The sequence below is a fragment of the Haliotis cracherodii genome, unplaced genomic scaffold (assembly GCF_022045235.1).
Source record: "Haliotis cracherodii isolate W230 unplaced genomic scaffold, xgHalCrac1.p SCAF_8, whole genome shotgun sequence".
NCBI classification, from domain to species: domain Eukaryota; kingdom Metazoa; phylum Mollusca; class Gastropoda; order Lepetellida; family Haliotidae; genus Haliotis; species Haliotis cracherodii.
The window spans coordinates 53123880-53151440 of NW_027266341.1; the positions used below are offsets into that span (position 1 = coordinate 53123880).

General features: G+C 41.6%; 1 protein-coding gene across 1 annotated transcript in view; it reads left to right on the forward strand.

Moving 5' to 3' along the window:
- The window catches only part of LOC139449653 (CD109 antigen-like), a 33511-nt gene extending 7619 nt beyond the window's left edge, over positions 1 to 25892 (forward strand). Inside the window, exons 7-36 of the mRNA XM_071231133.1 lie at positions 44 to 175; positions 1094 to 1136; positions 1371 to 1455; positions 1728 to 1836; positions 2217 to 2441; positions 2850 to 3077; positions 4072 to 4170; positions 4491 to 4553; positions 5406 to 5603; positions 6446 to 6595; positions 7204 to 7311; positions 8738 to 8822; positions 11794 to 11947; positions 13077 to 13194; positions 14031 to 14144; positions 15172 to 15402; positions 16032 to 16170; positions 17085 to 17261; positions 17539 to 17620; positions 18333 to 18489; positions 18734 to 18814; positions 19563 to 19740; positions 20225 to 20421; positions 21104 to 21253; positions 21659 to 21721; positions 21850 to 21962; positions 22361 to 22508; positions 22780 to 22882; positions 23786 to 23877; positions 25376 to 25892. Coding sequence (XP_071087234.1) covers positions 44 to 175; positions 1094 to 1136; positions 1371 to 1455; positions 1728 to 1836; positions 2217 to 2441; positions 2850 to 3077; positions 4072 to 4170; positions 4491 to 4553; positions 5406 to 5603; positions 6446 to 6595; positions 7204 to 7311; positions 8738 to 8822; positions 11794 to 11947; positions 13077 to 13194; positions 14031 to 14144; positions 15172 to 15402; positions 16032 to 16170; positions 17085 to 17261; positions 17539 to 17620; positions 18333 to 18489; positions 18734 to 18814; positions 19563 to 19740; positions 20225 to 20421; positions 21104 to 21253; positions 21659 to 21721; positions 21850 to 21962; positions 22361 to 22508; positions 22780 to 22882; positions 23786 to 23877; positions 25376 to 25381 — 3828 coding nt within the window. The 3' untranslated portion in view covers positions 25382 to 25892. The remainder of the gene's footprint in view (positions 1 to 43; positions 176 to 1093; positions 1137 to 1370; positions 1456 to 1727; positions 1837 to 2216; positions 2442 to 2849; positions 3078 to 4071; positions 4171 to 4490; positions 4554 to 5405; positions 5604 to 6445; positions 6596 to 7203; positions 7312 to 8737; positions 8823 to 11793; positions 11948 to 13076; positions 13195 to 14030; positions 14145 to 15171; positions 15403 to 16031; positions 16171 to 17084; positions 17262 to 17538; positions 17621 to 18332; positions 18490 to 18733; positions 18815 to 19562; positions 19741 to 20224; positions 20422 to 21103; positions 21254 to 21658; positions 21722 to 21849; positions 21963 to 22360; positions 22509 to 22779; positions 22883 to 23785; positions 23878 to 25375) is intronic.
- Positions 25893 to 27561: the final 1669 nt, after the last annotated feature.

Below are 27561 nucleotides of genomic sequence, written 5' to 3' on the forward strand. Positions count from 1 at the left end.
TAAGATTCTGTATTAAAACTATTTTTGTCCGACTCCTCTTAAGGATCCACGAAACAACAGAATTCGCCGCTGGATTTCGCTGCAGGATGGGTCAGGGGTCAACCACAGAGACATATTGCTCAGTGACCAGCCGGTTCTAGGGGACTGGAAGATAGAAGTCACCGTCCCTGAGTTTGTAAGGACAATTCTCGCATTTTAGAGAATTTGCTGTTTTTACATCTTCCCGAGGCAAGGGAGTTAATTAACTTCATAAGTCCAGTTTCCACCCTTGCCGAACTAGGCTGGAATTATGGAGTTATGTTTTGGCTGGACTAACGAGTCCATGCATAGTCCAATCAATATCGCGTAACGAAATTGACATCCGGTTCGTAAAGTGCCTTGCTGATTTCTGTCGATTGCAGGATTTGCAAAACTCGGTGTCAGCAGATACTTTCCAAATCCTTTAATGTTTTTAAGCTCACATGATTTGACGAACTCAGCGAAGTAGGACCCTATTAATTACAATATAGATATTGATTGTCGATCAGATCGTCTTGACTGGGCGACGCCATTTTAAAGCAAATGCGAGTGATATGAGAGGTGGAATCTGATCGGTCAATAGAAGGGACATAGAAGGGACATAACTCGTAACAGACACTGGTGGCGCTTCAATCGAGCCCAGCCTAGTTCGGCAAGGGTGAAGACTGGACTTTTATTGTCAGTTGACTCCTTTGCCTCAGGAAGATACTGTTTTTACTGCAGTACTGTGTTTGAAATAACAGTTTCTAAAGTTCGTGAAGATTTGTCCTGTGTATGAATCGATTAGCTTCTAAGCCAGTGTTGAAATTGTTTGACAGAGCGTTCTGTTGAGATTGGTGTCGTGCGTCATTCCTATAATAATGCTTCAGTGCATACCCTCAGTTTACCACTTTTTTGTGGCGTCTGTGTGTTGAAAAAACACAATGAACTCACTTTATTTCTTTTTGCCGTAATGGATATATTCAGTCAACAAACATCAATTGGAATTGTACATGGAATAATGCTATCTTGTCTATGAACCATACGTTGTTTTAATGTGCACATAAAATAGTATGCTTAACTTATTTCGTAACAGGTAGGTTTAAACGAAAAGAAAACATTCACAGTCCAACAATATGGTGAGTACAGCATGTGAAGAAGAACATAAATTAATATATATAAAATTAATTCAGCCAATTGTTTCAGCCAATATCATTGATGTTATAGTTTAAGGTGATATATTTACACTATCATAGACAAAACTTCTTGATCCAATTGTGCACTTACCATCGAAGTCCAATTTTGCATTGATACCGAAAGTAGAATCGTATACGTTACATTCCATAGTTAATAAAATTGTGTCTTGTGCACAGAGTTGCCAAAGTTTGAGGTGAAGGTAGAGTTGCCTCCCTTTTCTCTAACAACTGACATCGACCTTTCCGGAACCGTCAAAGCCAAGTATGTATTCAAATTCGGGTTGTTTTTTTTAAATACCTGGAAGTCAAACCTGAGTAGTAATAGTGTAGTAATTGTGATACTTATGAACAATAATGATTCATAGTCGGTACAAACGACCAAACGTCATTTCATTGGGTTTTAAAACTTCCGCTTTGATGGCTTGGCACCACTGTCTCCAGAGAACAATTAATTTGCAATTCTAAGGAAATGATAGGAAATAAAGGTTGCTGCAAATTACGCACGCCAAATACACGTGTGAACTTGCCATCCAGCTACACGTATGGAAAAGGAGTCAAAGGCATGGTGGAACTGAGGGTGTTTGTTGGTGCCATCAGGAACTCCTGCGGGAACTTTGCAAGATCAGTTCTGAAGACGTTTCCTGTAAGTCATCACATAAGCAGTTACCTGCGTACGCTGGTAAAAGTTGCTCTAGTATAGTTGTGTTGGTCAAGTAAATTGTGTTATGTTGGATGTTGCATAAGACTGACCATTGTATGTAAACATAAAACGTCTCAAGTTGGTCTCGATTATCTGCAGAAACAGATTCCATTGGCGTGAAAGAGAAACTAGTTGTGACAAGTATATGAATGGTTCACCGAAAATCATTGATGACACCAGGTGTTCGCGAAAGAATCCTTCTCTATCGGTAGCACCCTCCACTCACACAATTTGCATAAAAATAAGTTGTTTTTTGTTGCTTTACGCAAACAGCGGTACTCCTGCGAAAAGTGATGTTACAACATTGTGCCATTTCTGTGCAGATTGATGGCAGTGCCCGGTTCTCGGTGTCCATGGGAGAGATCAAGAAGCTGCAGTCGTACCTAAACCAGCAAACGGTGACTGTACTGGCAGAGGTCAAGGAGGACCTAACTGGGAAGACACTCAACGGCTCCTCAAACGTTGTCTACTACACTGACCCCTACAAGATCACCTTTCTGGATTCCAGCCCCAGTAACTTCAAGCCGGGTCTACCTTACAGGGCCTACGTATGTAGCTGTCAATGTCGTAACACACTATTCTACATAGCCTACTAATGAAGCTATCGGTACATAACACACTACTCTACATGGCTTTCTTATGTAGCTGTCATTACCGTAGCACACTACTCTATAGGACCTGCATATGTAACTATCAACATAACACCCCACCACACAGGACTTACATAACCAAATGACACAGAAGAATTTTACCCTTCTACATTTGTTTCATCCAAATTGTACAATTAAGATAAGAATGTTTAAAGTATGGACAGACGCCAGAGCAAAATCAACGGAAGGTACATCTGAAAACATGTCAATGGAAAAAAAACTTAGATCCGATTTTGTCGTCCGTTGTGCATGGTTTTCATCCTAAAGTTGCAAATATATGGTTAATACCTTCTTTTTCAAACCTAGGTGAAAGTGACCCAACAAGATGACCGCCCCATCTCTGATGCTAACTCCACCATCCAGGTGTACACGTGCGTCAACTATAGGCGAACGGAGGCCTATCAGGATCGCTATGAGTGCAACGCCTTCACCGGCAGCTACTCCCTGCCTATACTTAACCTCCGGATACCTGAGAATGGCATTATCCCTCTGGACCTTGATATACCGGACAATACAACAGACGTTAAGATGAGGGTGCGTAAGTCAAAACATATGGACGCTATAGATAAATATACATGAATTGACGCCATGACAATGAAGCAACGAGGTGGCATAATGAATTGACGACATGACATAAGGAAGGAATTTTATTACTTAAAGAAGCTTTATGATGACTTAATTAGGCAACGAGGTGGCATAATGAATTGACGACATGACACAAGGAAGGGATTTATGACTTAAAGAAGCATTATAGTGACTTAATTAAGCTACGAGGTGGCATAATTAATTGACGACATGACACAAGGAAGGGATTTTTGACTGGAAGAAGCATTATAATGACTTAATTAAGCTACGAGGTGGCATAATGAATTGACGACATGACACAAGGAAGGGATTTATGTCTTAAAGAAGCATAAACTGACTTAATTAAGCAACGAGGTGGCATAATGAATTGACGACATGACACAAGGAAGGGATTTATGTCTTAAAGAAGCATAAAATGACTTAATTAAGCAACGAGGTGGCATAATGAATTGACGACATGACACAAGTCAGGGATTTATGACTTAAAGAAACATTATAGTGACTTAATTAAGCAACGACCATAGAGGTAGTTCAATGAATTGACGATATGACATGAAGCAACATCGTGACATATAACAGCATGAAGCTCTCATGTGGCAGAATGAAGCCACGACAAACAGACAGTTAATATAGTAAAAAACGAGGTGACATTATGAAGCACAATATGATATTTGAAAGCCATGTAATCACACAATGAATGATCACGTCTGTTTGTTTCAAATACATTTATTTAAATTGTCCCGGAAGTAAAGTTAGAGATTAAACACCTAGGGTAGGATTCACGGTCAGTTGTAATTAAATGAAAAACCATTTGTACATGATGCACATTTCATCTCGGAGAAAAGCAATCAGACTGCGCACTGGGCATGTTGTAAGCGTTAGGAACATTGTTGTGTGATAGTGATTCCTGCATTTGATTGTTCTAACTGTGTGTCTGTTCCAGGCTTACTACAAGAACATCCACGCCTCCAAACATCTTTCCGAGAGTCATTCGCAGAGCGACACCTTTGTTCAAGTCAGGCTCCGCACAGCTAATCTGAAAGTACGATTCAATAGTGTGCCACAGTCCGATGTACAATGTTGTTTCCCTTTGTCATCTGGACTCGTGGGTTAAAATACCAGGTTCCCCCCGACTATGATCCTTATATGTGGGCATTATACTGTTTTTAAAAATTAGCCACGAACTGCTTGTTTTCCCACGTCAAAACAAACATTTAACCAAACTCACTCACTCGTCCATACATTTCATAGCATGTAGCATCCAATTCTAGTACATAATTAAGTATCAAACAGTGCTCTCGGATGTTGCATCAGGACATTTTACTTATGTTTTGCATGATATATACGTCTATTATGCTGCAGGCTGGTGACAACGCCGAGTTTGAAATCCAGGCGACATCTCCTCCTGGAAAGGTAGCATACCAGGTAAATATGACCCTTCATATCAGGTAAATATGGCCCTTCATACCAGGTTAATGTGAACCTTCATACCAGGTAAATATGACCCTTCATAACAGTTAAATATGACCATTCATACAAGGTAAATATGACCCTTCATACCAGGTAAGTATGACCCTTCATACCAGGTAAGTATGACCCTTCATACCAGGTAAGTATGACCCTTCATACCAGGTAAATATGACCATTCATACCAAGTAAGTATGACCCTTCATACCAGGTAAACATGACCCTTCATACCAGGTAAATATGACCCTTCATACCAGGTAAGTATGACCCTTTATACCAGGTTAGTATGAACCTTCATACCAGGTAAATATGACCATTCATACCAAGTAAATATTACCCCTTCATACCAGTTAAATATGACCCTTCATACCAGGTAAATATGACCCTTCATACCAGGTAAGTATGACCCTTTATACCAGGTTAGTATGACCCTTGATACCAGGTAAATATGACCATTCATACCAAGTAAATATGACCTTTCATACCAGGTAAATATGACCCTTCATACCCTTCATACCAGGTAAGTATGACCCTTCATGTTGTACAAGTTGTACCAACTAGTTGTACCGTGTGAATGCCCCTTAAGCGAAATAATCTTGAACGTTGAACCACATTTCACCTCATCTCAGTTACAGACTCTTCACAAATTGATGGATATAATAAGCTGGTAAATTTTCAGGAAATGATTATTTATGTTGATATATCTTTTTTTCTATTTGTTCAGCCCAATTTAACATCACCTCATCTATTTTTCATATCACTGATTTATTGTGTAAAATTCAAGGCTCCTGATGTTATGGTCCGTTACAGATTATGTCTCGTGGGGTTGTGGTGAAGGGTGGAATAGTTCGCCCCATCTCCACCGAAGACAAATCCCTCATTCTCAACGTTCCCGTCCTCGCCACGATGTCTCCAACGGCACACATCCTCGTTAATTTCGTCACAGCCGACGGGGAAATCGTTGCTGACTCCATCAGCTTCAACGTGGACGGAGTCTTCGCTAACAAAGTAAGACGATTGTATGATCATTAACACCAGGTGTTCTACACAGATCAGGGCCTGGTAAGACGATTGTATATTCATTAACACCAGGTGTTCTACACAGATCAGGTCCTGGTAAGACGCTTGTATATTAATTAACACCAGGAGTTCTACACAGATCAGGGTCCGGTAAGACGATTGTATAATCATTAACACCAGGTGTTCTACACAGATCAGGGCCTGGTAAGACGATTGTAAAATCATTAAAACCAGGTGTTCTACACAGATCAGGGCCTGGATTCACAAAGCGATCTTAGTCCTAAGACTACACTAAACACAATATCGTCCGACTATACTTTGACATAATAGACTTACCATTGTCGTAACGCAAAAAGACCGCTTTGTTAAATGAGACCCAGGATTATCATCTCACGAATCGGCTTCCGTGGCGACTCAGGTTACACCACAGCATTCTGTAAGAGTCGATGATATTGGGGATCCATCAAATGCAGTTTTAATCAAGAGATCTTACTACTACAACGACGAGCGTATGCCAATACTGCTTCGTGGGGAACCGTTAGACGAAGTCATAAAGATTACTAGAGCTACGACAAGCATATGTCAACACTGCTTTGTGGGTCACGGTCAGACCCAGTTAAACATTATCGTCAAGTCAGTGCCATTAAAGTTATTATAAGCAAAGTGACTCAGCTGATAGCGTGGTACTACGATAACAGTCCGACGATAACGTCATGCGAACGCTACTTGTTGGAGAGGGAGAGAAGTTTGAAAATGTCACGAGTGCTTCAAGTATTTTCTGATACAACACTCGGGACTGTTTGGGAATTATAGGTGTTACCTCTGTGTAGGTTGGTATCGCTTACAGCACCAAGAAGGCGGAGCCCCACACGGATGTGACAGTCGACATCACGGCGGATCCCCAATCAACAGCCTTCCTTTTGGCCGTGGACCAAAGCGTGCAGCTTCTCAAAACCGGAAATGACATCTCAACAGACCAGGTATCTTGTTACAGCTTACATGTGTATTGAGTACATTTGGGTCCACACAGCTTGTTCCGTTAACTGCATAATACCTTGGTCAGCAATGGAGTAGTGGTATTGCATGAATTGACCATAAACTGTGTAACGCCAAATCCTGTCTCATATGACGTGACGGCCGTTTGTGAAGACAGATCATTCTTTGTTTAACAGAAATTAGGTCCACACTTTGATTGCAAGACAAAAGCAAACGGAAAACAATTTGATCAATTATAAAAGGTTGACGACTGCCCCTGTGTTGTAGTCATTTGATTGTCACATGCACGAAACTACTTCCAATATGGCTTCGTGGATCAGAGTGTGTATTGTGGTAGATATTGTGGTAGATATTGTGGTAGATATTGTGGTAGTGTTTTAGTGATCCTTTCACAGAATTTCCACTTCTCTTTTTATTCCGTTTCGGCGGATAACATCGACTGGTTATTGTCAGTTTTTAATGTGTTATGTCTTACCATAACACCGGAAGTGTAGATACAAACCTCAAGTGTCAAACCTCAATATGCCTGTAAAATTGTGTAACCAAGCCTTAGCCATTTGAATGAGTTTAATTTCTCTGTCTGGATGCCCAGGTGATGAAGGAACTCAGAGGGTATGATTACACCGCCCCAAGCGTTGACTTCTTAAGATGGCGTTTTCCCGTTTCATCATCCGGCACGAGCGCAAAAGAGATTTTCCAGGTGAGATCAAGGAGGTCATTTGCGCAGTACCGAGATTATCTCAGTACTTCAAGTACTAGATTTCCCCAATATTCTTAGAAAGCATCCACTGCAAATACCACAAAATGGTTTCTCGGGCAAATGCAAATCATTTTTTTTCAGGACGATCCATATGAGTCAGATAGTCCCTTACAGGATCCGTTTTCAATATTATATCTGTTAAAGCACAGGACCATGTAACAATAAAAATAAAAAAGTTTGGCCTCGTCTATGATTTTTTTGCGACTTTTTTATTTTCATTGTTACATGGTCCTGTGGTTAAAGTAAAAAATTGACGGATTTGTAAGCAAGATTTGGAACTTGGCCAAGATGTATATCTTCCAAAGGTATGTTGATGATCTCATATGATCTGATATTAGTCGAGCAATATTCTAACAGCTCCATCCTTTGGTGTCTTCATTTCACAATGTTTGAGGTACATCAAGGATGCGCATTCTACGAAGAGTCAGTAGTGTTATACAACTTTTGTTATGCGCCCAAAAGTTTTGTGATCAGGGTGACAACATGGAAGGCCTTATAAAAATGGAGGACATTTCCAAATTCTAAGCATTTTTCCATTTAATTTTCTTTCTCTTCAAAATTGGCATTTAAACGAAACTACACGATATGAACCCCCCTAGATCGTTTAAACGTCTCCTTGAACCTGAAAAATACATTTTTGTAATTACGTGGTTTAGTTTAGAATTAGTTATCCATAAAGGTAGTAAAATAGGTGTGGTGAGGTGAAATTGGGTTTATTGCACTTATATAGAGACGTGCATGCACGTGTGTGTGTGTGTGTGTTTGTGTGTGTCTGCTTGTACTAGTCCGGACTGATGCCGATTTATAGTGCAAGCCCACTGAGATACCATGCCGCAGTTTATCATGAATACCCCACTCAGACACAGTATACTGACTCCGAGCCGACCAGTCCTTGCTTTAGCCCCTTAATGCCGAGCGCCAGACAGGGTAACAACAAGTACCATCTTTTAACGTCTTAGATATAACATGTCCCTCCATAATGTGATGTTGTAGACATAGTATATCCCTCCATAGTGTGATGTTGTAGACATAGTATATCCCTCCATACTGTGATGATGTAGATATATTATGTCCCTTCATACTGTGATGTTGTAGATATATTATGTCCCTCCATAATGTGATGTTGTAGACATAGTATATCCCTCCATACTGTGATGTTGTTGATATATTATGTGCCTCCGTACCGTGATGTTGTAGATCTATTATGTCCCTCCATACTGTGATGCTGTAGATATATTAAGTCCCTCCATACTGTGATGTTGTAGAATACATTATGTCCCTCCATACTGTGATGCTATAGATATGTTTTACACCGTATAGTGGATGTTTTTTACATGTTTTTTCCCTGTATAATGTGATGTTGCAGAGAGCTGGAGTCATTGTCATCACTGATGCACAACTGCACTATTTGGCTAGAGATACGCGGCGTGAATATAATTTTAGAACTTCGGGTGAGTTTTTTGTCAAGCCATTTATATCAATGTAGTTTCTACTGGAACTAGTGATAAGTGCAGATTCCAAAATTGTAATGCGAAGGTTAACCCAGGATTCGATAAATGCAGAAATAAACTGTGAAATCAGTAAATAACCACACAAGATAGATGTAGAATATTAACAAATTATATTGCAATAGACATTGTTAGAATTACAACAACAAAATACAATACAGTTGGGCAAATATGTGACAGCACCATTAAATAATAGGCCTCATTATTAAGATCAATGCGCTCACGAATTTCATAACCATATTTATGAGGGGCTCATAAAAGTTCTGCCAGTTACAATCAACACTTCTGACTATAAAAACCAAGCAACATTACACCAGGGCTTGTAGTTGGTAATCAGATGCGTGTGTTTGCGAATATGCTATTGAATAAGCTGCGCTTGAGACGGATGGAAGAAGCAAGATAAAGAATAACATCTTGATGAATAGTAACATTATTTGAAGGTAGCATAGGATGAATACACCAATTGGATGAAAGCAACTTGGACGAGAATGAAATAGAATGAAACCTAATATAAACTGGCGTCCAAAAGAAACTTAAACAGAGTTTGAAATCGCTCTTGCTCAAAACCAACAAAACATACATGCATGAAGTAAAGTGTATTGAGAGGATCAATATATCAACATAATCAACACTGAAAATGACAATCATACCGCGACCGAGAATGACGTCAGAGCCCCTCAAAGTTGGGTGTGGTAGAAAACTCGAGCTTTCAGAATCATGGACAATAGGCAGAGTACATAAACAATCGCTCAAGTTCAATAACAAGTCATTAGTAGCGTGTGTGACCACCAAATGCCTTAAAACACGCACAAACTCTTCATGGAGGGCCAAGATCAGTTCTTGCCGGTTGGCTGTAGAGTGTGGTCGTTGCGAACACGACGATCCATCAAGTCCCAGAGGTGTTCTATGGGGGTCATGTCGGGTGAGCATGCAGGCCACGGCAGGACGTTGACGTTGTTGGCTGCGAGGAAGTTAGTGACAATTCTGGCTGTATGGGCTCTAGCTTTGTCATGCTGATAAATGACACCACGTGGCTGCTGTTGGAGAAATGGTAGGACAACTTGACGAAGAGTGTTATCCATGTAACACTGAGCTGTCAAGTTTCCGTCAACGATGACCAGCGGTGTCCTCTCCTGCCCACAGATCCCTCCCCACACAATGACACTCCCTCCACCATATGGTACGACCTCCTTCACGCAACACGCCGCCGTTCGTTCTACCCTTCGGCGGTAAACACGTTGTCTTCCATCAGCCCTAAACATACAGAATCGACTTTCGTCAATGAAGACAACCCTCTGCCAGTCACGTCGTTGCCAACGTTGTACAGTCCGGGCCCAGCTCAATCGCAGACGACGATGTTGCGCTGTCAATAGCTGTCCTCTGTATGGTCTAAAAGCCCTGATTCCATGAGCCCTGAGTCTCCTGGCCACTGTCTGTCTACTAACCCTGTGACCTGTGACCTGTGACCTCGCCGATGACGTCACTATCAGGAAGCGATTTCGGAGGTGCAAGGTACGCAAGTACCGGTCATCATGGGGCATGGTCACCCTGGGTCTGCCTGTTCTTGGCCTGTCAGCGGTCCGCCCTGTCTGTCTGTAACGTTGCATCAAGTTGGTATCGGCAACACGGGAGCAACCGAAGGTTCGTGCAATATGGGCGTGGGTGGCTCCTATCTGTACCATACCGAAGGCTCGTTCACGTTGTTTGACTGTGAGTCGTGGCATTTCTTATGTGTTTTTTCATCACCGTGGATGTCTGACTTGCCGTTGTAATCGTTTTATATACCCTTACCCGCACGTGCATTTGCAGCTGTCCGTGGTGCACGTGTTTTTCACTTTTTCGCGTGTTATCTCGCAAACATGTAACAGACGATAAACATTTTCTGCATACACTATTGTTGAATTTAGGTTATCTGTTTTAGATAGACTTCATGGAAAAAAAATTATACTTTGTCTGAAATTTATATTTTCAGTTGGTTAAGTTTCTATTGGACGTCAGTTTAAATGTATATTAAATTGATGTTAAGTGAATAACAGTACGTCGCATCGTAAAAGGTACAGCCATATACCGAAGTAGCATCAAATTAAAAATTATAAAAATGGATATATTGTAACAACGGAAGGATATACTAACGTTGGGTAGAACATTGGATGAAATGTTGTATGGGATGAGTGGTGGCATGGGTTTTAAGGTCAGGCTGATGGGGTGTGCAGTAACAATGGATGAAAGTTTGCATAAGATGAATGGTGACAATAGATGAATGGTTGTACGGGAGGAATAGTAAAAGTATCAGAAAAGTAACATTGGATGAAACAGGAAACATTGAAGAATTGTAGGTGAGGTGAAGCGAAATGGGATTTAACGTGGCGTTCAAGATTATTGCACTTATATAGCGACGTTCATACACGTGTGTGTGGCTGCTGGTACTCTTCCGGACTGATGCCGATTTATAGTGCTAGGCCACTGAGATACCATGCACCAGTTTAACATCAATACCCCACTCAGACACAGTATACTGACTCCGAGCCGACCAGTCCTTGTTTTAGCCCCTTAATGCCGAGCGCCAGACAGGGTAATAACAAGTACTATCCTTTAACGTCTTTTGATGTGACGCGACCGGGGATCTCCGGGCGGACGCTCCACCTCTAGACCACGGAGGCGGTCTGAAGAATTCAGGGATGCACAAAATGAATAATAATGGATGAAAAGTTAGATGGGATGAATAGCAGAATTAGTAGAATAGTAACATTGAATGAAACATAATATCCGATGACAGAAAACATTGAAGAAAAGTAACTTAAGTTGAAATTTGACGATTAGTGACATTTAGATGAATGTGATCATTTCATTAACAGTGTGCCATTTGAGAAAACGTAACCTCGAAAAGCAGTAACACAAATTATTGTCATAACAGGTCGTTCGGGATCACGACGTTCCAAACGCCCCCGTGTTTCCAGCAAGTCCAGGGCAGGGGAATCCGCTCCATCCACTTCCCATGTTCTGAAGAAGGTAGAGAGAGTAAGAGAGATCTTCCCGGAGACGTGGCTGTGGCTGAATACCACAGTCGGGTGAGTCTACTTTCACCGCGAGAACATGACCAGCTGCATTGTGCAGATCTTATCAGTGAGTGAGTGAGTGAGTTGTGTTTAACGCCGCTTTTAACAGTATTCCAGTTATATCAAGGCGTGTCAGCTTAATGTGGGAGGAAAGCCCGAAGTGATGCAGGTCTCAGACGTTTACCACTTCGGTGAAACCAACGAGCACGGGTATGGTGCTGACAAACCTAGAAACATAATCGGGGCGAACCGGGATTCGAACCCACAATCATAGGTTTCTGGCGTGCCCAAGGGACGCAACTCTGCACAGCGAATCGCGGCTCCCCCCCCCCCCCCCCCGCAGATCTTATCAAGACAGCATGGGAGGTAATACAGTTCCATTATCCTGTCTCTCAAAAATGACCCACATGGCCGAATACATCACAAGACTCAAGGGGGATCGGGTGGCCCAGTCGTCTAAGGCGCCGCGATTCGCTGGGCCCACTTGCACAAAGATATCTTAGCGCTAAGATGATAGTAACGCCCATACTCTAACATAGGCTTACAATAGACTTACCACTACGATCGATTTGTGCAAGTGGGCCCTGGACCCGTCTTAACTCTCAAAATCAAAACTCACTCAACTCAAACGCCTGGGGGTACACAACCTGGATCCCTTCCTCTGTCACATGGCCTTGCCTCTAAAACAATACACCATACATTTCTTACAGAGTTACATAAGCTACCCACTGTGGCGATCATATCACAGTGGCAAAGTTAATCAATCGCCGGTCAACCTTTGGTCCACCTTTACTATAACCTCAATAACCTCTTTGATTACAATACATGGTTACTTTTTGGTAAATATAAATCATGCTCACATATAACATCTGGAGCAGAGGTAGTTGGGTAGGAATTCAAGGAACCACGAGACAAGGAAAAGTCATAGCGTGAGTGAGTGAGTATGGTTTTACGCCGCTTTTAGCTTCCAGCAATATTCCCATGTCGGGAATCGAACCCGGGTCTTCGGCGTGACAAGCGAACGCTTTAACCAAAAGGCGACCCAACCACCCCTAAAAAAGTCATAGCAACAAGATTGGCGTCGTTATGAAAAGATAATGATTGTTGCAAGGATTCCGGTTCTTGTTTCATTGTGATGCAGGAAGGACGGCCGGACATCGATCCAGACAACTGTTCCTGACACTATTACATCCTGGGTGGCCAGTGCCTTCGCCATCAGCCCACGCTCCGGACTCGGAGTAACACCTACCTCGGCGAAGGTGAACATAAAGCCACAATCTCGTATATTTATTAACATGTAATACCTGTAAGAATCCACGTCACTTTCTGCGTATTGTCCTATATGACTTTATGATTTTAGTGAACGTCTGTCATCCGTCTTTCGCAAACTTCTTTACTCTAGCTAAGCATCCTATTTAGTGTATGCTCATAAGAAATAATATATATCAGAACAATATGCTGAGACCTTTTACCACCATATTTTGATGGCTATGAACTTCCAACGTGTACACACTTCACCCATCTTCCTATAATGTTTTGAAGGCGCCCTATGTGTTGACTAGAAGTGTTGACACATGTCGTATAGACACGGGTTCGATCTCACATCGGTTATATTTGGAATGACACTGTCTTTGTATAGTAGAGATTCTTGTTCTTTTTGGTTTAGTCTTATCCGGGACTCGAACCCACACTCTAACAGCGAGGCACCTAATCGCCAGCACACAAAGTTAGCGATCTAACCCACCTAGCCACCAATGCTTCCACAAAATGAAAGTCCGAAAACTGGTAGTCTAGATCACGTACTTTGTGTTACCCCTCTGAGAAGTGTAAATTGACACGGTTCCCATGCCGACAGCCATGAATACACGATGCCATTTTACTAGTACTAGAATCTGTACTTCACAAAGAGTGTAATCCCAAATATGAAATACCTAACAATTTACCACTTTCTCAATGGCATCGTGTATACACGGGTTCGATTGCTCACATCGGTAAACTATACTAGGAAACCCATTCTTGACGTTCCCCGTCGTGATATGCCAAATGGCGTAAAATCAGTCACATTCGCCCACGTTTGTATTCCTATGTTGCACAGCTTCAAGTGTTCCGGTCCTTCTTCGTCAGTCTGAACCTGCCGCTGTCCGTGGTGCGCGGGGAGCAGGTGGTCCTCCAGGCCAACGTCTTCAACTACCTGCCCTCATTGCAAGAGGTAGGTCACTGTCTACGTTGATATCAGAGAAGTGTGGCATGAGGCTTCGTACACACTGCTGTCGGGGTGTGAGGTAGCCCAGTGGTTAAAGCGTTCCCGACATGGCTGAAAGGTGTGTAGCCTATTTCTTGGTAACAATACTGAACATGATATCTGTGGTTTCACACCATCGAAGTTTCATGTGAAAAATTCTTGACTTTCAACCAGTCAACAAATCAACATCAGATGCGATTTTGATACGTTCAAAAGTAAAACCTCAAAGCAGGTGTTATTCAATCAAAGTAAAACCTTAGGTCTTACTAAAAAAGAAACAGAACTTCAAAGTAAGACATCCCTATTCAAAGTCGCTCCGGGCTCTCACCTTGATTGGCTCCAAATACCGTGTTCGACGTAATAAGCGCCCCGCTCTTATAAGCGCCCACGGCAATATTTGCTAATATATTTGCTAGTCAACAATCCCAATTATCTCACCTACCGATTGATCAATGTACACAAGACTTATTTATTCCTGTATAATACGTGTGTTATATGCATCCTTAATTATTGGAAATTAAATTCTGGAAAAATATATCTGTTTTATATAAACATTTCAGGCTGTCAGCATAAACCACGAAATAAACGATCTTTCAACTCTGTTTTTTTTATACCAAAATTATATTCTAATAGGAGACCTCTATTTCTAATTTGAGAGCGCCCTGGGCGCTTGTTATGTCGAATACGGTACTGTTGAAAGGAGAAAAACCCGTGTAGAACTATGAGTCGACGTCACCGAAGGTTTATAAGAGTCATTGTATCACATCTTTCACATGTTTGAGGGCCAACGGACGAGGCAGGATATGATTATCCGTTTTGCGAACCTCTTATTTAGGAATGTTTCGTGCATTTTGCTTTTCTACAAAAGTTTGTGATACATCACGTGCCAAGTCCCTTATCCTATTATTAGGTAAGTGATTTGAATAATATATACCTAAAATGGGAGAGAATGGACATATTAAGTATGATATCTCGTCAAATTACCTTTTTACAGGTAACCGTTGAGCTTAAGAAAAACAGCGGTTTCCAGAGTGTCGTTATTGGTTCTGATGGTGAAGAAAACCTGACCACTGAACCACAGCTTCAGACGTATCTGGTCGGCCCAGGTGAAGCCAAAGCTGTGTACTTTCCAATAGTTCCTTCAATCATTGGCGATGTCGACATCGAGGTCTCCGCCAGAACCCCAGCAGCAGCTGACGCCGTCAAGAGGCAACTGAGAGTGAAGGTTTGTCAATGAAGGACATAATTATAAATGTAACTATTCAAACAAAATGTCATGTTCAATTGAATTATTTAATACATTGTGTTTAGCAATCTGTCACATAACGATCAAAGGACAGGGTAAGCTGCGGGCAAGTTCGGGTCAACAGGAATTGGTTCAAATTTGTTCTGGATATTGATGATCGTCTGTATGTGACTAACAACAAGCCATTTCTATCACTTAGATTTAGGGCTAATGACATGATCAAATACAGTGGCTGGCTAAAAGGAATAAAGATAAAAAATGTTTTGAACTGAAAGAGAACATCAGCTATGAGCAAGATGACCAAAGATACACTAACACCATAATGAATTTACCTACATGTGTGATGAGAGCCAGTTTGGGTAAACAGGAATAGGTTCAAAATGGTTCTTGACATTGATGGTCGACGTAACTCGTTTATTAACTACGGGACACTTCTCTCATTTGCAGATTTTGGTCTTATGATATGATCAAATACAGCGACATGGCTAAAAGGAAAAAAACATGCCAATGTTTTGCACTCAAAGAGAACGTTAATTCCTGTAAGATTACTTTCGCAATAGTCACCTCAGATGATATAGAATTTGATTGTTTACATTTTTTTCAAAAAGGCAGAAGGTATTCGCAAAGAAGAAAACATGCCTATTCTCGTTGACCTGACATCAGACAGTACGTTCTCCAAGACGATTAAGGTTCCCTTTCCACCTGGATTTGTTGAGGGGTCTGAAAGAGTTCGCCTCACAGTGACCGGTAAGTCGACACTGAGCATATCAGTGACAATGACTCTGGAGTTAGTTGATTACTCCTTTGTTGGAGTTAATTAGTGGTACATAGATGATAGTTGGTTGATAGTTTCTGTGTGACAGAGGTATTTCTTGACAGTTCGTTGGTAGCATATGGCTGATAGTTGTTGTGTGACAGAGGTGTTTCTTGACAGTATGTTGGCAGTACTTGGTTGATAATTTCTGCGTGACAGAGGTATTTCTTGACATTGCGTTTGTCATCCATGATTGATCATTTCTGTGTGACAGAGGTATATCTTGACAGTCCGTTGGTAGTACTTGGTTGATAATTTCTGTGTGACAGAGGTATTTCTTGACAGTGCGTTTGTCATCCATGATTGATCATTTCTGTGTGACAGAGGTATATCTTCACACTCCGTTGGTAGTACTTGGTTGATAATTTCTGTGTGACAGAGGTATTTCCTGACAGTGCGTTGGTAGTACTTGGTTGATAATTTCTGTGTGACAGAGGTATTTCTTGACAGTTCATTGGTAGTACTTGGTTGATAATTTCTGTGTGACAGAGGTATTTCCTGACAGTTCGTTGGTAGTACTTGGTTGATAACTATTTCTTGGCAGATACTTGACATAAACTTGGTGGTTGTTGGTTGATGAAGGTAATTCATGACAGCGACAGTTGGTTGCTTATAGCTATGTCACAGTGACTTGGACTTGGATAGTCAAGTTACACTGGTTTGTTGAAAAATAAAAGATGTTCCCATTAATAACTTGAGAGGTGGTTTTATTACAACTCTGGGTCAAAAGTTGATACACGTGATATTCATGTTGGTGTAGTTACAGGCATGTTGCACACGAAGGCTGCGTTAATTAAATGAACGTTGGTTGGTTAATACGCCATTGGTCAACTATTTTCCATTACAGGTGACCTGCTTGGCCCAAGTCTTGATGGGATGGAAAACCTCCTGTCCTTGCCAACTGGATGTGGGGAACAGAACATGCTGAAGTTTGCTCCCAATATCTACATCGCCAACTACCTGGAAGCGACCGAACAAATGACAAGGGCGTTGGAGGATAAGATCAAGTCCTATCTGGAAGTTGGTGAGTGGCATGCTGATTGACTAGAGTTGCATGATAATTGTGCTTGATCCAGGAAATGTTCCCCATACATCATTGTACATGACAAACCCTATTCAAACTGCCAAGGGAAATAAATCTTTACCAATTCGATTCTGTGTGGTCTCACTGTCGTTCAAGGGAAGTCCTATTTCTTACATCATGTACATTAACATACACTAAAGGCACTTAACTGCACAATACACCTGACCTTCAGTCATGTCACAGCAGAAAACTTTAAGAAGGCCTTTTCTCTCCTCAGGCTATCAACGTCAACTGTCCTACCAGAGAAGTGACGGGTCATTCAGTACCTTCGGGGAGCGAGATGAGGCCGGAAGTGTGTGGTAAGAAAGAGAGATAAGGTACACGTGAATCAGTAAGGGTTGCGTGAGTGAGAGATGGTGTGATGGAAGGAAACTAGTTGAAGCCAAACCTTATGCGATCTATTCCCCTAAACCTGTCGCCGTCTGTCTTCAATGTAATGTTGTGTGATCAGGAGGTCCAGTCGTCCAAGGCGCTGCAATTCGCTGTGGAGAATTGCGTCCCATGGGTAAGGCAGAAACCTATGATCGTGGGTTCGAAGTCTTAGAAGGGTCTTAGACGTTTGACAAACAGAGAAACAAACTCATGGCAAATCTAGATGATCCAAGGAAAATTGAACAGGCAAACATCTGCACAGCGTCTAATACGAGTTTATTGCCCGTCTGATCAGTGCTTTAACACTCACTGATGATACCCAATGAAGTGTTTCATCTACACGCTAGTTATTTCATTGACTTGAATGTAATAAACAATAATGGGATAAAAGGCAAACTTAATTGATTTGACTTAAAGGCTATTATTAAAAAGCCAGTTATGTACATAATTTATAAAACAAAAACGACACAGGCACATTTCTAAAAACAAATCGCGATTTCCGTTTAACACAATTTTTACATTACAAAAATTGTTTAAGCCATCATATCTTAACATACAAGTGGCCCATGTCATTAGATTACCTATGAATTTAAGACAATAATTTCATCACCTGTATTTTGTACCACTGTTTTTAAACAGGCTCACGTCTTTCGTGGTGAAGTCCCTATTCCAGGCTCGCCAATACATCTACGTCGACAATTCCACCATTGACAAAGCCCTCAGCTTTCTCGCAGACATGCAGACGAGTGATGGCACTTTCGTGGAACCGGGCAGAGTTATTGACAAACAGCTACAGGTTAGATAATCTCATGTTACAGAGGCAGATCCAGGATTTTGAAAAAGAGGAGGGATGCACCTAATAACTAATACTTAGCCGCATAGCTAATGTCACTGGTCATTCATATTTTGTTTCAAAATCTCGTCTTAATTAGGACCGTTTACGGCTCACGGAGCTATGAAAATAACTGACAGATACAGATAGCGTGACTATCTTGAGGTAAAGTGGTATACCAACATTAGCTTCCCAAACTCGGTTACAGGGTACCAAGGGCTCCGGACCAGGTCTCACTGCCTACGTGCTGATTGCCCTTGTGGAGACTTCAGGGCACAATGGTTCACGGGTAAGAGACGTTTCTTCAAGCGTTGCAGGTACAATGTATTTAACATGGAACTCTTTTTAACGAACAGATCCATTTAATAAAATTATCATGTATTAACATAATATACACAAAAATGAATGTGTGTCTGTTAAAGTGCCATTTGGATCAGAGCCAAGCGGTTGCAAGCTCAGTGGTCATTCTGATGATTGTCCTCTTCTCGAAATAAAATACAATTAAATGATAGCCAACGCGTCGGCGGTGTAGCATCCCGTCTCCAGGAACCAATATCTAGATCGAATGAGCTTGATTGATGGTGAGGGACGTTGCTCTTAAAACCAGTCATTGGATAGATTGGTCCAGACTTGATTGTTTTTAGACCACTATCATATAGCTTGAATATTGCTGAATGCAGCGTTTAACCAAAAACAAACCAATAGGATATGCAGGAAGCAGCTTGATTTCTACTCCCTAACATGATATACAATTAAATGATAACATAACTATCCCGTCTCCAGCAACCTAGTATGCTGGTCGTATAAACTTTGTTGATGGCGAGGGGCACTGCTCATGAAACCAATCACTGGTTTGTCTGGTCCAGACTGTTTGTTTTCAGGCTGCCATCCTATATGCTGTAGCTGGATTATTGCTGAACGGGACGTTTAACACAAAACAAACTCATGAAATAGCTGAACCCAAACGACTGATAGAAAATTCACAAGTAACCATCTGACAATATATCACAGAAGATATGATTATTTGGTTGTTACAGGTCAACAGCTCACGCCTCCAGGACATACAGCAGAAAGCTATGACGTACCTTGAGAGTCAGGACTTTCAGCATTTGGCCCAGTACCCCCTGGCCATCACCACATATGCTTTGTCTAAAGCCGGGAGCAGATACTCTGGGAGAGCCTTCCTTCAGCTCAAGAAAATGGCTAAGAACAAGGGTGAGCTTTCGCCTTTACCAGGCTCTTAGAAGTCTTCACTTCATGTTTAACTATTTATTTTCCCTTGTCAGCAATATGACAATCTGCTTCTTAGAAGAGTACATTTATTTTTACATGACAATAATCACATTCATGGTCGAAACATTTGTAACCATATGCCAAGTATTGGGTCTGACCTTACTTAACCGATATTACTTGTCTGGCTTTTCAATTTGTGAAACGCCTAACGTGCATGGACGTTGAGAATTGAACCGGGAAACCGATATTCTCATTGGTCTTGACGCCTTTTCACCTAATATTGTTTTTATTGACAAGGATATGTTTGTGTACTCACGAAATGCTTATCACATCTTGTATTACATAGAACTACGTATACAATTCTTGAAACAAAAGTCCTGAACCAAAGTTGACAGCTCATAAATAAACCATGGGTAATCCAAAGTAGTTCCAAAACTCCTACCAATCATATGTCTGTATTGTGCAGGTGGTAAGATGTATTGGGATGTCAATACTGATGCCAACGAGAAAAAGACCGAAGTGAAATCTGAACCAATCGACATACTGACGACGGCTTACGGCCTAATGACCTTCGTCTCCCGCAATAAGTTCAGCCCTGGAATGGGCATCATGCGCTGGCTGTCGGAACAGAGGAACCCAAGGGGTGGATTTATATCCTCTCAGGTGACAATTGAACTTTAGAACTCAAAAATGGCAAGTAAATATTTCTATTTCTTCTTGAAGGATCTTTTCTATTTGAAGCCCCAGGTCCAAGTACGAAACTGAAAAAGCTATGTGCAGTTTCAGTCAGATTGGAATGCAAAAGTCACCAGTGGTTACAATCTCTTCCATATTGCCTCCAAGAATTGCCCGGCCAGTAGTCTGTGCCATTTTTCAACCTGTACTTAAACACTGTGAGAACACATGTAACATTGACAAAATGGCCACAAAGGTCAATTTAAGATGTTCCGTGTTTTTAAGCATGAGATACTGAAACACAACAGTGTCATTTTGTCACACAGTCATCATTTTTTGTCACGTGTGGACTGCTAAAATTGTGTTTGTCTTTACAGGGATTGCCACAGTCATTGTTTTAATTGTATCATGGTGGCCTGTAAATAATCTAGCCCGAACCCGGCAAACAAGTGACTGACAGCTCAAGCAGATATACACGCCATCGGGGCTTAATGACATGCAATCAGCCAAGTCTGACCATCCAATCCAGTTCAGACGACTCTGGGCACATGTTACTGGGGACTAATTTTACCTGGAATCCCCACAGAAGAGTCTTCATAGTACATTGTGATTTGTAACTCACCATTGTATATTGGTATGGATCTGAGACTGCATCATTGAAATGCTTCAGGATACGACTGTGGCCCTCGAGGCTCTGACCCTGTTCATGGTTGGCGCGCAACCTGACAACTACAACGTCAGACTCCAACTCACAGCCGGGGATGAAGTCAGGACCATCACCGTCAACAACAAAAACGCCCTCGTCCTACAGAGCATCGACGTTAGTTACCCCTACACAGTTTCATCGATACCGATAACATAACATGTCGAAATTTATATGTGGGTAATTTGGGGTTAACGCCGCTTTTAACAATATGCCAGTTGTGTCACGGCGCTTACAAAAGTCAACGTCTGAAATGTAGACTGATTCTGCCATTAGCCAAACTACTATCATTTCTGTATCACGGGCGTATACTGTAAATTATGAAATTAATGCGTCACCAAATTTATGCGATCGTTGACCCCTCGCCGAAAATGCGATATGAAATAAAGCGAGTAGCCCTGTCTTAAACTATAACAAAAAAATTGATCAATTTATAGTAAGTACAGCTTTGTCTCTGTTGAACAGTGTGTCAGTATGATGGGTTTTGTACTGTTTATGAGCCATTCACTTGCTTAATTTCAGCTGACATCCATTCCACCCGAGTTGAAGGTTTCCGCAAAAGGCACTGGCTTTGCTGTTGTTGAGGTACAATATCTTTGTGTGAACATGCCTAACAAATTACAGACATAAGGACATGCATATAAATAAACAGGTACTTTTGACGTTAATTTGTCGTCTTCATATTTTCACACCATATTGTCTTTCGTTCTTAGCTGGGCCTGTTTTACAACGTAGAGTCTGTGGCTGACGACAGTGACGTCTTTGATGTCAGCACAGTTCTCCTCGACGACACCATCAACGGCTTCACTCTCATGACATGTGCCAAGTATGTTTTTCTATCATGTCTTTATAATATGGGGTGCACAGGTGGCCAAGTCGTGTAAAGTGCCACTCGTCACTGTGCAGTTTTGCACCCCTGTTCCGTGTCAAAAACCTATGATCGTGGGTTTGAATCTCATGTGCGCCCTCATATATGTCTCGGTTTTTCAGCACTAATCCGAGTTGGTGGGTTTCATCCAAAGTGGTAAACGTCTAAGACCTGCATCACCGTGCATTTTCCTCCCACATTAAGCTTACACAACGTGATATAACTGGAATACTTTTCTCTCTCTGAATAGCAAGATTAGTTTTAAAAGGCACCTCTTCTTGTTCCACATGTGGTCACCACAATCTGTCAGTTGATTAATTAAGGTCGCAGTAACTTTAACATATTTTCTTTCACAGACATCTCCAGGACGGTTCGAGTGGGATGTGTGTTGAGACCATCCAGATTCCATCCGGGTTTACAGCTGATCTCTCCAGTGCAGGCAACATAGCGGGACTTAAACGCCTAGAACAGACTGACGGTCAAGTCGTCGCCTACTTTGACTCGGTAAATCTTTACTGTGCTACAGACTTGTGGACATATGTGTATACATTTCCGACATTGAATGTCATAATCAATGAATATTCGCAAATATTTGTGAATAATTTGGAATTTGAATAGTTGTCTTCTGCAACAAAAAGTCTTGGCCAATGATATCCAGAAAATGTCTATGCTGGGTTGACAATGCCGTAAGATCTCCTGTTGTGGGTGAGTTTAACATCCCCATGGCGTCATTAAGTCATGGACCTTCGCCAAACATACTATGTATTCTGTGTAGGTTGGGAAGACCTCTACATGCATGAAGCTGTCTTGCTCCAGGGTGAACATGGTGGCCAAGAACAAACCTGCCTACATTTCCATGGTGGACTATTACAAGCCGGGTAAGTTCCGTGGTAATATTACTGTACCCATTTGAACACTTGTAAGCTACGTAGCATGATAACAACATGACATAACTGACACCATCGTTGCGTAAATGTCAGATTTGATTGAGTGAGTGAGTTGGGTTTAACGCCGCTTTTAACAGTATTCCAGTTATATGACGGCGTGTCAGCTTAATGTGGGAGGAAAGCCCGAAGTGATGCAGGTTTACCACTTCGGTGAAACCCACGAGCACGGGTATGGTGCTGACAAACCTAGAAACCTAGAAACATAATCGGGGTTCTGGATTTGACTTGCATGAAAGGATATAATCATGTTATTATGACAACATGTATTGGCTCGCAGATGACCTTGATACATTAAAGTGATACACGATACTTAATTAAGCACTAAACAACTTTTTCACAGACTATTGCTGGTTTTCGTAATCAGATTTCACTTAAACCAAACAACTATGACACTGGTTGCAACTTACTTCCCTCACCCTACCTTACCCCAGCCTTAATCTATGCTACATATACATGTACCTTATGTTTTAGTCTACGATTATAGACATGAGTCAGCCATGATATTTAGTCTGTCTAGGTCTGTTCCTCTCGTGGGTATGAATCTGTTGTTGTTTTGTGACTGGTCTATGGGATCCTGAACTTGTCATATGTCTCACCTCCTTCCGACCCGACCTAGGTTTAAGTCCGTCCCATTCCGAGTCTCCCCGAAAAAGTCTAAAGTGTCATAGATTTTTTGTAATCTGTCCTCGTGGTCCCCTGTCATGTACTGTTTTACATATGACACCACCGTGGCCCCAAATCCTGTTTTACAGGTAACCAATAATGTGGTCGTTAAACATGTATGCGATTTTACAGATAACATTGTGATCTCCTATAATGTGTTATGTTTTACAGATGATAGCACTGTGGTCTCCTACCATCCTCGTAGACTGCAGAAGTCAAGTGTCTGCGAGACATGTCCCCAGTGTTCCGACTGTAATCAACGGGTAAGTTATGTTGAATCGCAGGAAGGATTATAGTACTTCACACTTCCTACCAAACCCACTAGAGATTAGGGGACCCAATGGAATCAGATCAGGTCATACCTTCCTTGAGATGCGGTTGCCGTTGAGACAAAATGGATGCCATCTGCGGGTTCTGTTTGGGTCTCCACGTGAAGGAAAATGTCCGGAAACCGATCCCATTAGATTTTCTCCTGAAGGCCGTGATTCACCTGGAAAGTACACTCCCCCATGAGGAACCTGCGACAGAATGGTGCCTAAACAATCCCCGCCTTCTGTTTTACCAACGATCGATGTTGGTACATGTTTGCGCCAACACCCAACAGACTGCCACGGCTACATACCGTACGTCATACTATCCTTATCACCAGGGCTGATGTCCACACTGTGGATTGACGGTTTACAATGTCTTTCACATACGCGAGACCTGGCTTAAACTCCTTTCATTCGCAGTTCAAAGTGAAGGGCCCGTCTATTTTGGGGTTATAACAATCATTCCACTGAACCATATGATTTATAAGGAAGAGAATATATGGACGTCAACTTCTTTATTATGAGGAACACAACGTTTTGGAGTATATGCTTACTACTTCATCAGGTGACCCTTCATCTTTCACCTGATGAAGCAGTAGGCATATACGTACTCCGAAACGTTGTGTTCCTCATAATAAAGAAGTTGACATCCATATATTCTCTTCCTTATGTGTATCACTTCTAAATGCCTTTAAAGACCTCATATGATTTATGCTTTGGACACGTTTCAAAGACACTTAAATTCTAGAATCTAGATTCATTGGGGTCACTAAATATTCTGGGACTTCCAAAATATTCAGCGAACAAATATCACAAACATTTGTGTCATCATCAAATTAATCGTTTGTTTTCAATCTTCCTTCACGAGATATTATAGGCATTATTCCATGAATTATTTACATTCGAACATTTTGCTTAAACGGGGTAACTTTCTTCTTTCTCGGTTTTAATCAATGACAATATGGTATATATCTCCAGTGTCATTAAGGGTATAATGGAAAGACCAGACATACAAGGAACTCATCATCTCGCCAGAAAAGCCCCAACTCATTGCATAACACAGGACGCATTCATCTACGCGTTTCTTTCATAATGCCATCAGAGACTAAACTGAATGTATGTATTCTGTCCTAGACAACGTGGACAAATGGCGTCCACAGATCAGCCTGACGTTTCAACATGATACACTGCTAATAACTACTGTAGTGTCGAAAGTTGAAATATTACAGTGACACTGGATGATGACATTCCTGTGTATTTTTATATCGGAATATACCTCCCAATAACTGTATCCCAACCTGCCTGAAGTTGACGCAGAGATCCAGCAGAGCCCGTGCAAGGTTCTATCTGGGAGATGATCGCCCTGATTCTCATACAATATTCTATCGGACATCTACACTTTTCCATAAGGCGAGGAGAGACTAATCTGAATGTATGTATTCTGTTGCAGTCCTAGACAACGTGGGCAAATGGCGTCCACAGATCAGCCTGACGTTTCAACAAGACACACTGCTTCTAACTGCTGTAGTGTCGAAAGTTGAAATATTACAGTGAAACTGGATGATGACATTCCTGTGCATGTATTTTCATATCGGAATACATCTCTCAAAAACTGTACCAAGACCTGCCTGAAGTTGACGCAGTGACCCGGTGGAGATCGTTGAAGGTCTCATCTGGGAGATGATCACCATGACGCTCTGGTGCGGGTTAATTATAAACCAGTGTCTGACTCTCTTACAATACATCAGACAACTATTCTATATTGAAATAGTTTATAGCCTAAATGCGTTATACCCATACACAATTACATACGCCAATTGCTCGCTCAAGATTCAATTCCATATATGATTCCAAACACACTTTTGTGTCTCTCACTTTATTCTCATATCTCAACACCGATGTATAACTTTCCCTTAACACATACATGGCTTGGACATTGAATAAAGGCTCAGTAGTGCTGTATTTCCTGGGAGAATCATGAAGCTGTTGTGTGTTGTCTTTCTTGATACTATCTGTGTTGTATTTAACGAGGATACTATTCCCATACACTGCCTCCATAAAAAAATTAGGAGCGGTCGGGTAGCCCAGTGGTTAAAGCGTTCGCTCGTCACGCCGAAGACCCGGGTTTGATTCCCGACATGGGTACAATGTGTGAAGCCCATTTCTGGTGTCCCCCGCCGTGATATTGCTGGAATATTGCTAAAAGGGGCGTAAAACCATACTCACTCACTCCCATAAAAAATAAGACTGACCTATGCAGTCAGTTGACTGTACCTTGCATATATTCAACATACAACTGTCCCATCTGTCTTCCCATCTGAAAATATATGTAGCAAGCGACTCAATGCCTTTAACAAAAAAAATAGAATTATAATAAAGTCTATACACGAAGGTCGTTTCAGTTTAAGCAGTTTGTAGTTGGAAAATATATCCTTTTCAACACAGAGAAACGTCAATTCTTTGAAATTTTGTACCTGTTCTTTGAATCTGTAGACATTGTTAATGTGTACCGCGCTGAATGGAGGTTACCAATGGCTGACCAGGGGGCATCAGGTGTCACACACATTACATATTACAGCTTGGTTTCGAACGCCTCCCTGGTCTAGTGGTAGAGCGTTCGCCCGGAGAGCGGAAGGTCCGGGGTTCGACCCCCAGCCGCGTCATAACAAAAGACGTTAAAAGATGGTACTTGTTGTTACCCTGTCTGGCGCTCGGCATAAAGGGGCTAAAACAAGGACTGGAGTCAGTATACTGTGTCTGAGTGGGGTATTCATGTTAAACTGCGGCATGGTATCTCAGTGAGCTAACACTATAAATCGGCATCAGTCCGGACTAGTACAAGCAGCCACACAAACACACACACGTACATGCACGTCGCTATATAAGTGCAATAATCTTGGACGCGACGTAAAACCCCACTTCACATCACCTCATCTCACATCTTGGTATCCTGAGAGAGACATACCAATTCTTAAGCAACTTTCTTTTGGATATCAATAGCATGCACGCATTTATACTTCTTGTAGTCAAGATTAATACACAGACACGTTATCTATTTTTGTGCAATTGTACCCAGCTATCAAATGTGTTCATGAGATTACAAAAGTACTTCAGGGGCATCCAGCAACAAGGGCCAACATTCTTGATTCAATATTTGGTAATCGTCAGAAATTCCCGCAAAACAATACTTGTACAAGGATCTTACTTCCATAAAAGAGAACACATGATAACTGGTAAAGATTACTTCCTCTTCAAAGGTACTTAAATGTATTTATTTAAACATTTGTTACATCAGTTCTATACACATACTCTCTATAAGACCCGTGAAGATCCGGGTTGCAATAGGTCTTCAGCAACCCATGCTTGCTGTAAAAGGTGACTATGCTTGTCGTAAGAGGCGACTAACGGGATCGGGTGGTCAGGCTCGCTGACATGTTTGAAGCATGTCATCGATCCCAATTGCGTGGATCGATGCCCATGATGTCAGTCACTGGATTGTCTGGTTCAGACTTAATTATTTACAGACCGCCGTCATATAGCTTGAATATTGCTGTGTGCGGCGTTAAACAACAAACAAACAAACTCTCTACAACGTGAATGTCAGACATGGTTCTGGGGACACATATTTGAGACACT